Raw genomic sequence first — 12,526 nt, 5'->3', positions numbered from 1 at the left:
ATTTGGACTTTAGTCTTTAATATATAAGTACTATCAGTAACCCCAGGCGAATGCGAATCTGCTTAAATACATTGCTTATTTTTAATGTGAGCTTTGTTTTTTCTTCGAAGGGAAAATGGCAATGTACATCGCAATCGACGATAGCGTACATATATCTAATGTGGATATTAGCTGAAATTAAATCTACTAAAAATATATAAAAAGATAAAAGAAGTTTGAAAATCGAATTCGTCTAAAATCTGTAACATATTTCTCTCCAAGATGAACAAACTCAACAAAAAAATTGAGTTCAGACGTTTAGGTACTCTCGTAGATAGATCGTCTTACGGAAGCGGACATTGCATTTCGAGGAGGTCAATCCTTTTGCATTTTATCATTCCAATCTTATTTTCTTTTATTGGAATTACTTCCTGTGACTTGATTGAAAATACTGTATCGAATCTGGCCTAGAATATATATGACCAAGCTATTTCCAATTACTCTCATTAGACGGATCGCACCCAAAAAGTGCTGCCTTGATCTTCTAGGAGGATACGTGTCAATGGCCTGAGAAACAGAGATGCTGAAATCCTTAATCCGTGCGAAGCACAAAAGAAGACCTTGGGTTTATAGGTTCCAAGACCAGAAACAACCGGCAAACGCTTAGAAGAGACAGAAATAAAACAGAGTTCTAGACACTTTTAAAAAAATGTAATTTTTTCAAGCTCAATAAAAATAATTGAAATTTTGAATCATTTTGAAGAGATTTATTTCTCTTCTTGTCAGTTAGCATTTAGATATCTTAATTGTGTATTTGACCGTACAATACTCGTGAAACCACTCGGAATTTAATAAAAGTATCTGCTATACCCGACTCGTACATTGTATGCCAGCACGGAGACTAATGACAGTGGGTGGCTCGTGTGGTCGACAGGACAGCAAGTTTATGAAAATAGTCTATATGTAGTCTTTCAACTAATACTATAGTATATTTGTATTTTTCAAGTTTTGTTACAGTTTATTGCATATAATATAGTACTGTCTTAATAATTTAGGAATATTATTGATTGTATTAGGTATATCGTTAAAAAATTTTAATTGCCCAAATCACCAAAATATGAATAAGTAATAGAGTAAAGACGAAGAAAGAAATCTTTTTTTTTTTTGTGATTTAAACCAATACAACATAAAAGTCTATAAACTCTTAACTTAATATATTTACGTTTAAATTTTAGATAAATTAAAGACATTACTATCATAACTCATAGTGCCCTAGTTATTATGCTTTGTACATTTATCAAACTCCGGGCTACAGCCGCCTAGCCGCTAGTACAGGTTCTTGATGCATACAAAGAGATACGACAAAGTTGAGATGTGTAGAATATATACTAATAGGTATTAATATGTCTTAATCGGCGTATTCCTCAAACGACTTCATTAGTAACTTAATCGAGTGGTTGATTGCATAGACCTTGAGGTTAATTTATATGTCTGTGTTTAATTGTCTGAAAAATTACTAATTACTGCACAGTGACAGTGGAAAACATCATGAGGTCTCCTCTCATTATTCTTATCGAAGTTGTTGGCAGTCTATGTAAACCACCACATCTCACATTTGAACCTTCCTAGTTTCAAATATGATATGTGGTTGATAACTTGCCTGTAATTGAAATTAGGAACTGTCAATGACAGGAAATTAAAAACCTCAACTTATAGTAATATATACGAAATGTGTTTCTGTTTGTTTCTCACATTTACACGACAAAGCCGTTGATATAGATATTATTAAAATAGGCCTAATTTTATAAAATATCTTTTGATAGAATATCTAGTTGTACAACTCGAGATCAAACGTAAGATATCATGGGCGGGGCTGCGGGAAACACCTATTGTAACAGCTATTGCTCGTGGTGAAGAAAATTTTCAAAGAACTTAATTTTATCAGAATGGCATCGACGCGAGATCAGACACAAATACCAGATAGAATGCTAGGCTATATTTATACATTTTACGTGGGTGAAGCTGTTGGCAGAATTTAAAGCTTAATATATGCGATGTAAATAATGTGCCTCCATTAAATTTGCCATACGGATATTTTACCCAATTTCTACTTAAAATATTTACTATCAAATATTAATTTTTGGTTTAACGTTAAAGCACATCACAGTGGAAACAAAACATACAATGTACTTTTTATATACCTGGAAGCATGAATGGCGAGAAGCATAAATCTGAAAACCGTAAATATGTAAGAATGGATTAAAAAAAATAATTTTACAAAAACTTCGGTGTGTAAGTCCAACTCGCACTTGAACAGTTGCGTAAATATATGTGCCGATTGATAGACAACTGATAAGTGAAATTAATTAGTAGCTAATCAACGTATCCAAGCGTTAATAGAGTAGGAAAGCCAATTAATGCACCACTGATTTCTGTAAGGAAGATAGAACTTGCTGCATCCAGTCAACTATAAACTAAAACACGTTAGTTTATTTTCAACAACTTTAGTGGGTTACTTGATTCGAAACTTATATGTTAGGACACGACTATGGAAAGTGACATTTTCCGACGTTTACATTTCCCGATCATGTTATTTTGCGACGAAAAACTTGTCATTTTCTGACTTTGACATGAATCGTTGATACGGTTCATGACATTCTCAGTAACACTTCTCGTCAAATAAACAATGATCTAGAAGTATACTAAAAATAGCAGTGGATGGCCGGCCTGTTTACTAAACTTGTTTTTCTTTAACAAAACAATGATTGGTTACAATACTCGCTTCGGATCCGGCTTAAACACAGTCAAGTTTTAATCGCCGAACAGCCGACTTAAATTTAGTTTTCATGCAATGTACAAACTTTAGAATATCATCAAATTTTTTAATAGTTCTTAACGACATATATTCGGAATATACTGAAACACATGTCTTAGTAAAAGTGAAAAAATATTAAGAGCAATAAAATTAAATACAAAAAATATTGTACAAATAACAGTTGTAATTCAAGAAAAATACTTTTGAACTTCTGGAAGACGTAAAATTTACTCACAATTTAATTTTTTGTAAATCAACGTGAAGGTTCTGATAAGACAAAAAAAATGGAAAGCAACGTAAGGATAATTTGGACTCAGCCCCAGGGATCAACATAAAAGACGGGTTCAATATTTGCTTCATAAATATTAATTTATGGATTTTTGAACACGAACTCTCGTATTAAGAAAGAGACAGCGTTATAAAAATCCTGGTCGTATTACAGTTGGGGAAATCTAAATTAATTTATTGTTTATTTGGAATTTGTTATCTGAATTCTCTTCCAGGATATTACTTGGTTATTTTCTTACTTATTGTTATGATTTCAAATGGTTTGAAAATTAATGTTATGAAACTTATAAGGAATAAATACTACCATTTATTAGTAAAAACTATTCGATGAAGTTTTATTTTTAGAAATACATGTCCTTTACTAATAATAAGATTCTGTAATTTTATTTTATTATTGATTTTCTATAATCATTAACAAGCTACGAAATGTGCTACAGTATTTCGTAGCTTGCTACGAGTTGCTACGGTGTGCTACGAAATAAATGTGAAGCAACACTTTAATAGGAATTCGCTATAAATTTTCTTCAATTATACTTATTTTAAGTTAACTTAATTTTGACTAGTTTTTTTATTATTATGTCATTTAACTGTGTCTATTAATTACAATTTTCTAACGCTATATTATTCATAGTAAGCGAGTTATTCGAATATAACCCAAAATAGTCTGCAGCTAAGGCTTTGATTACATTAAAATTGAAGTTTAATTGTGGCGAAATTTCCATTACGCTCCAACATGGCGGGTGATAAGATGTGGGACGTTAGGTAGCCATGTTATTTACGTGTTACGAGGTTACTACCGGCGTACACGCGATACCATGTATCTAATTTTGGTTTTACAACTCGAAAAATTTAGCAGTAATTCCTCCTTCTAATTAAGAGATTATCCATAAAGTATGTTAGTGTGGTGTGTGTGCACTAAGGTGAAGTAAGGAAATGAACATGTATTAAGGTGTTATGCAAAGTAACAATTAGTATTTATCCATATTTCTTTAGTTAGATTATCAAATTGCATCGATTGCGTGTTAGTTTTTACAGTCGGTGGAGAGGGAAATGAACATAAACAGTGCATTATTTTCTGATGCTCACCGACTGGGGAAAGATGGTATTCTAAATCAAACATTACAAGGATCGTCAACTTTAAAACTAGTCAAGTAACATTCAGTAATTGGCTCGAAGTTCGAACTAACAAATATTGATTAAAATGTTAAAATTTAAACATTGTCTTGTTTGGGATCTCTCAGCAGCAGACGACTATACTTCCAAATCTCATGCTATCTTTATTCAGACATATGTTATATGAAAGAGATAGCACGAGTTGAGGACATCTTTTGTCTAAATTGATTTTGAATACTTTAGCCGCAGGTTCTTAATAACTTGGATCTATAGTCAACTTTAAAACAAGTTGCAATGTTCAAAGAAACTCCTTACCTGAGGCAAACATACCCTTCAAAGACTGAATCAAAGTGGTTCTGAAAATCTAATTAATGTTAACCAAGCCTTTTACAAAAGGCACAGGAAGGTCTCGGGGAAAAGATAAAAAACTGAACGAACTGAAAGTTCGAGAAAGTGTATTTGAAGGAATTACAATTTTTCAAACCGTAAGAGTTATTCTGTTTTATTTGAAGTCCTGGCTTCGCACGGATGCAATATTATACTTGTTATATAAATATTAACGTTCCTCTTGAATCACCATATCTATTTAAAAAACCCGCATCAAATCATACATATGGACACACAGACAACGGGAAGCGACTTTGTTTTATACTATCTAGTGAAAACAACCAGGTGTTTGGATTCTGCTTCGAATAGAACCATTCTATACCCCTGAGGCGACGCAACAACGCATTTCCAAAGACAGTTGAAGTCAGCAGCAGTAAAACTACAGTCGAATCTTCAAAATGTTAAGCTTTATTTCTTGCGGATCACAGGTCTCATATCCGTGAATGCAATCGTAAATACGCACTGATGAGAGATGAAATTGTAATGTAAAGCGTGATCTGATATCTGCTCCCAGTGCTCAACATCTTAATCCTGTCTAAAGGAGGGATTAGGGACAGATCCAAGATCTGTGTACGCTATTACTCTGTGATGTGGACGGAGGTTGGATGTGTTTTCGAGGGGCGCATATTGATATAATTTTTATATAACAACGACGACGGCTAGGTTTATTATTGAATTATTTAAATAAATACCTAAAACCCATTACCGGTCTAACAAAAATGCATTATGTAAGTACCTACTAGGTTTTCTAACTGCAGTAATAACAAGTTTGTAGTAGTAAATTCCCATAAAAAAATTGAAATACGGTTTTCGGTTTTTATTATTTTATTTGTATTATTAATTATAACTTTTTACCTAATTTCATTAATTTAGGTATACGGTATAGTCATAGTCATATTTTTTGATCGCACTATAAATTACCAAATTTTGGATTTTTCCCTTTATATCTACTGTTAGTTTTGTCTTTTTGAAAATTCCCATCATTCTTGGTCAATTAAGTACCCAGTGGGTTTAAGTTTTTCTGTGAAATTGCAAAATTGGCGACATGAATTGTCTTATGTTTTTATCGCTATAATTACTAACTTTCGGATTTTTCCCTTTTTATATATTGCTAATTCTACCTCCTGGCTAAGTTTCAAAGATACAGGTATCTTTGCGGGCAAGGGAGAATGTCTACTACTACAATTATGATAAATAGCATATAGCGATGAGTACATGGCATAATATTATATAGTTATACGTCATCTGGCAGCCTATACTTAGTATAAAATTAAATATAATAACAAAAATGAAACATGCAAAACTGCATTACAAACTATTTAATAAAATTATCATTGTATGGTTTAAAGTAAATTGCGGCCTAAACATTAATTACGTGTAATTGTAACGTATTACATTTTAATAAACGTAAGAAGTGCGTCAGAGTGCGACGATCGACATTCTCAAGTCCTGTGACGGTAATACACAATGTTCGTATATCTTCTAAATGGGTCTCCACTCAACGCCCCTCAGAGTGATATCATATGGTAAACCCAGTTTGAAGTACTCCAAACTTGATAATAAACCGGTGCCTTTGAGATGAAAGACATAAATTTCTGGAAGCGAATCGCTTTTGTAAGAAATATGTGGATGCTATGCCTACTCGCTATTAAGATACGAAATGGAAGCGGCGGTGGTTCTGTGGTTAAGACCGCCTGAGATCGAAAGGTCCGAGGTTTGAATCTTATCATGTTATAATTAAATTAATGCCGTCATTGCCCATTGTAATCATCTATACTTATTCAGAAATCTTTAGGTATCTTTGCTCTGCTTTGGGACGTAGCGAAGAATTAAATCTTAATCAACTTTATCATAAAAATGAAATGAAGCTAGTTCACTTTATGAGTCATTGTATATCCACGTGTGTGTATTTATAAATATTTTGACAGAGTCTATTACCGCATACGCGAAAAGAAAACAGGATGTTATCTTTTCATATGTAAGGATAGACCTGTTTCTTTCTAAAATACAAAACGACCTCCCTCATACATCATGTTAGTGACATCATCCGACAGGTCATTCTCTGACACTTTTTGTGTGCAAAATGTCCTTATCTGAGATTGATGAATAGCACGTTTTGTTGATATACGCAACGCTTAGAATATTTTACTTATTACTTTGTATACCTCAGGCTTACAAGCTTAGTTAAAAATTGAAAAGCCTGAAAAATGATTTCTTGCTAACAACACTCTTGCAGATTTAAATGGATTTGTTGTGTCACACATGGTTTTTAACTTTTTTTTTTTAATTATAATGAGATGAAAAAAAAAACTGGAATTGAGCGGGAATTGAACCCGCGCCCCTGTCTATTATTTATAAACTATTACTGATTATTATATTTATTTAATAATTAACGTACGTAATTATATATCATATAAAAGATGTTTTGAATATCTTTTTTCAAAGAGGACATTGAACATTGGAATATTGACTTTGAGTTATGCTATCGATCGATGTGTTAAAATAAGTTTAAATTAGTACAGTCTCACTTCGCGCTAAGATATACGTAGCTACGAAAAAATATAGACATTAATATTCCATCAAATAGATAGAGTCTTCCAGAGATTTATTTCATTAGAATGAAAGATTTCAGGAAATTCTATCTGGGAACAGTGCACGGATGCTGCGAATGGTTAGCTCTGGGAATAAATTGAGCGTAATTTTATCACCGGTCCCTTTTCGGCGAAGTTTGCCGTTCCAACCAAATCGATAATGTACCTCCGGAGAAAACTTTCAAACAATTAATTCAACTAACAATACTACGTGTAAGGGTTTCTAGGTAATCAAATAGATAACTTCATTAAATCAATCCAAACAATAGGAAGGATTAACATACAATTAATAAAATGAGAGAAACTTCAAAAGACTCATTAAGTGAAATTTATCAAAATTCGAGTTGAAATCACAGGTAATGTATATAAATAAATGATAATTTTGAAAATTAATCAATCATTTTAAATAGATATCTACTTAGATAGCTATTTCATTTACAACGTAAAAATATAATAATAGTGGGCAAAAATCTTTCTCGACGCATAAGAGGTCATCAAATAAGTTTTTTGCCTTGGTGTTCTTATGTTACAATACTGATTTGAAAATCTTTTGTCATAACATTAGACGGCTTTTTATCCAAAGTACAGTCAACATTGCCTACATACACCATATATATGCGTCGGTAATAGCGGCGAATTTTCTATGATTTCGGATAGGTTTTGGTGCTGACTGTACGTATTTTTTTATTATGTACGATAAAGCTGTTCTTCAATCGTCGGTTTCCCGCAAGCTCGGGAGATCCGTACTTATCATAAATAATGTGGATGAATATTTATAGGGGATGAGGAGCTACAAAAATGATAGTGATTACGGTTTGAGCGGCCGCACTTCTCGTATAAAACACTCACACAAATTTGAGTTTTAAGTCTTACCATAAAGCTACTCTAGATTTACGAAGGATGGAAGGAAGGAGGATTTAAGTTATATCTATTTTCAACATTCCCAAATCTTGTACGTTATAAACAATAAAATATATGATCAGATTAAAACTTGGGACTAACAAAGTCAAAGTACGTCAAATATCGTCTTCTAGTTCTATAAGCACACACCAGAACTTCAAATTTCAAACTTGTAGGTCATATATTTCCGAAGTTATGCGAAAGCAAAGTTTCTCGATTTCGATAGTGATTCATTTACTCACTCATCGATCATCAAAATAGAACTGATACTTCCCATAGACCTAGAAAGCTGAAATTTGGTTTAATGCCCATTAAATCCTACACCAAATTTCAGGGAACTTAAAGGGACAATTATAAAATTTAGGAATATCGAAGATCTGGAGTATCTGGTAATGCCAATGAGAAACCGAAAGAGTCCAGCTAAGCTAATATTTATATGAACATATTGTCTTGCATAATTTGTTCAGCTTGGTGGAACGCTTCTGTGATGTACAAAAATTAATGTCTATAAATTAGGGGAGAAATAGAAATGTCGCCATAACAAAAGTTATTCAGTGTGATGGGCCTCTTCTATTGAGCACATGTAAAGAAAGTGATGTCTGATGAATTTTCATATTTCTGGTGTACCTTGTGAGAAATCTTAAGAGCCGAACCAACTATTAGAGATAATGCTTTTGAAGAGTAAAAAACATTTTTATAACCCAGGATTACCCGCAAACATGTCGCCAAGTATACATTATATGATGTACATAAACATAAACCAAAAAGTCACTAATGGTGGAAACGCACGAATAAATTTTGTTAGAAACCTCTCCGAGCGAGTTGGTCTCGTACGTGAGTAACAAGTTCGTCGATCACGAAACGTGCACACGTTCGTAATGTTGTTCTGTTTGTTCTACTCATTTCTAATAATGGTGAAGTACTTTGGCTTACCAGGTATGAAGTTCGTATGAAATTGTTAATCCTCGAGATAACTATCTGACTATGAAGGCCATGGTTGTTTATTCTCCACTGAATAGGCGCGCGAAAGCTTTCTGCTGATAGAAAACATATTTTTGAACCTAAAATCTGTTATATGTGGCGCGAGATTTTCGCGATTCTTGGCTTTGTCTACCCTGTAAAGATTAAAGTCTTAAAAAGTATGTAAATATACTACGTAAGTATATTGATACTGCACCTGTTATGAGAAAAGTCGATGGTAACGTTTTGCAATTGTAGTGTGTTAGTTACCATCTCTTTTTTCCCCACTTTATTTTTTTTTACCTTTAGGTGACATGTACCACTGCTGGGCAAAGGTTTACTTACCTTTTAACTTAAATTAATAACTTCTGGAAATAAAAAAAATGTCGCTTTATCTACATAGTTAAAATGAATTTTCATTGACAAAATATTTACCTATGTATTGTTATTTTTTGATTTGGTATCATATTTTAGCGTTTGGTAGCATTTTAAGAAAGTACACAAAGTAACACGTCTTCAATACTTTGCTTTTTAAAACTTTTACGCATAAAGTTTTTTAATCAGAGTTGTAGAGTTTTCGTAGTGAAAAATGGAGCTAAGAGCCATAGATGGCTAGGTACTAGTTATGTCGATTGCAAAAGAACAAAAAGTAATTTAAATTGCTAGCTTCATTTGTTTATAAAAGTTTAAAGCACATATAGTTTCTAGTGACCGTTAGCTTAATAGCAGCCACTCTACGTATATCGCTTAATGTTGATTCATATCAACGCATATGTGACTTTAAAGCTAGCAATGTACGTCAATTAGCCACAACGTTGCTGGTCCTATTACTCTATATGTATCATTAGAGCTATAAATGGCCAATTAGTTTTAAAGCAAAAGGTTTTGAGAGAATACATATACAATTTCGTCTGAATATTTTACACATTTTTTTACCGAAAAAGAAACACAAACTTCTATTTACTGGGCAAATTCAGTGTGGTTGTCTTAAATAACGAATTAGAAAAAGGAGACTTGTCTCCTGTTATTTTTAATCTGATCTTGGAATATGCACTGCAAATGAATCTACTAAACTCGGGAGTGTAATTAGGTAAAAGGCACAAGGTAATAGGATGCGCGGATGATTCAGCCTTGTTGGTTGAAAAACTCGAAGGAGGAAGGGAGGATATGGGATGACAGGAATAAACGCCACTTGATTTTGGTAGTAGAGCGAAAAATTATAGGCCTAATGAAGAATTCATATGACAAATAGTTCAAGACTTGAGTCAGTACTAACGCATGGTCTTAACCAGTTATATTTTTTTTAGTTACAAACAATCGTTTGATTGGAACATAAACCAAATTGAAGGATGAAATGAAAGCATTCAGTCATGCTCTACGTGATTTCTTTTACACGAATAAAATAAAAAGTTTTCTTCAATGAATACAATGAGCAAGTTATTAGGCGCTGGGTATGGGGGAAAAACCCGGCTATTTTAGGAATATCTATACGTCCTAAAATAGCCGTGTTTGTTCCCACTATGCTTAAATAAATTCAGAAGTGTCCTTCTTTCCCGTAGAGGTAACAAGAAATAGGTAAGATATATATATAAATATATAGCTTATCAGTCGGAGATCGCAGCATCGGGTAAATAACGTGAAATTATCTATTTTTGGCGAAAGAAAATGTTTCTTATTTGTAACACGAGCGAAAAGTTGGAAAAAATAGAACGTGTATGTTAGCTACTGAAACATGTTTCGTTTTCACCTCGTTTCACTTCAACGGGTCCGCATTTTTATTATGTTTCTCTGTATTGTATTATTTTCAGCATCATTTTAGTATATTCGCTTTTGCCCACTGCTTTTCCCTAGTTAATTTGCCTCCCAAAAAAGGATCGAAGTAAAATCTTGAAGTTGAACCCCTTGAACCCCTGTTTTACCTCTTTAGGGTTGAAATTTCCAAAAGTCCAGTCCAGTCAATTTTAATTTTTGTCTCCCACCACAGGACCGCAAATAGGTGGAGATTGTTGTAAAAAAGAAACAGCGGCAGTAACAGATAGACTTTCGCATAATATTGTTATGGAAATATGAATTTTTGAACGATATTTGAACTATTTTAAACTTATTTCTATTTAGATTAATTTGGAAATAATTTGAAATATTTACGCTTCTCCGAAAGTTCGCCATCATATTTTCTAAGAACAATGCAATCTCCATATAGAGGTATTGTCACAATTATGTTATGCATATCTTATTATTCATAGCTAAGCGTTTCAGAGAGCGAGGGAACCAAGTTGTAGCCAAAATTGACTCTAAAGTGGTCGATGCCGGTACGCAAGTACCGCTAGGTTGCTATTAAATATTTATATTCGTTGCATAAACCGGAGAAATCGGAGAATCTTCTAGAGGTTTGTTGAGTAGACAAAGCGTGAAGAGGTAACAAAGAAACAAAAAAACAATAATATATATATATTGGGATAAAACACTCGCCAATACTAAGTTCTAAGTATCTACAAACACAGAAACGAGCACAACAAACCAAGAAACTCATACATATGTATTTGCCCGTGCCGGAAATCGAATTGCCTTCAGATGGCGGACGGGCTTGGAAATCACTACGCCATGGAGGTAGAGTATACAAATTGTAGTTTCCAGAACAGAAATTTGCATTATACTCGATCTTTGGGTTTGTGCTCGGTCGTCATATAAAGTCAGATATAACTAGTTTTACGCTAATGACCGTACGGCTACAGCCATTTTGACGGCAGTAGTTAGATTTTATATGTTAACAATTGTCTTGTTTATATAAGTGTATAAGCGATTGAACGATTCAAAACAATTCTAAATGTCTGACAACTAGGGATGCCGAGAAACGTGCGGATAGGAAAATTTAGGAAAGTGGACCCTGTGCTTCGACGTTCAATGGCTGTGGAAGAAACCGGTAAAACGCTCAGATAAGAGAGAAAGAGATTCAAAATTATTAAAAGCTCCTGCGTCAATGTTCTAACTACTTATTATATTTAGTACATTGAATAAACAGTGACAAGGTTAATACTAGGTACTTACCTTCAATCATTCCACTCATATACAAGAGTAGTAGTCGAAAATCCAATACACCACGCCACCCCATATTTTTCCAAGTTCTCACAATAACTTCACATAAAACTGTCAAATATTATCACAAGTATACTAAAATAACACATTTTCCTCTTGTTACTCGTGGAAAACCTGTAACAAAAGTAAAAAATAATATTATTATTTTTATAAAACTTTTTCTTTCTGTCATATTTACAAACATTTTAATAGATTTGACGTGAAAGCTAGACCTATAAAGGAACCTTCTCACACCAAATTTTAAATTATATATATAATACCTCATAACGCTACAAACTGATGAAAATTGATTCTAAGTAACTTCGCAAAACTCTCTGAACAAAATATTAAGGGGCATTTCTGATGTCTTAACATCAGTTCAAGACTAAAATATTGACCACAGATGATAAAGAAAAAATAA

General features: G+C 33.1%; 1 protein-coding gene across 1 annotated transcript in view; it reads right to left on the bottom strand.

Moving 5' to 3' along the window:
* The window catches only part of LOC128676667 (uncharacterized), a 33,015-nt gene that overhangs the window by 16,590 nt on the left and 3,899 nt on the right, over positions 1-12,526 (bottom strand). The window contains exon 2 of the mRNA XM_053756937.1: positions 12,079-12,240. Within this exon, the coding sequence (XP_053612912.1) occupies positions 12,079-12,142 (64 nt within the window). The 5' untranslated portion in view covers positions 12,143-12,240. The remainder of the gene's footprint in view (positions 1-12,078; positions 12,241-12,526) is intronic.

This window comes from Plodia interpunctella, chromosome 16 (assembly GCF_027563975.2).
Source record: "Plodia interpunctella isolate USDA-ARS_2022_Savannah chromosome 16, ilPloInte3.2, whole genome shotgun sequence".
Taxonomy (NCBI): Eukaryota; Metazoa; Arthropoda; class Insecta; order Lepidoptera; family Pyralidae; genus Plodia; species Plodia interpunctella.
Note: the sequence above shows the minus strand (reverse complement) of the source record. Positions and strands in the feature narration are given on the sequence as shown.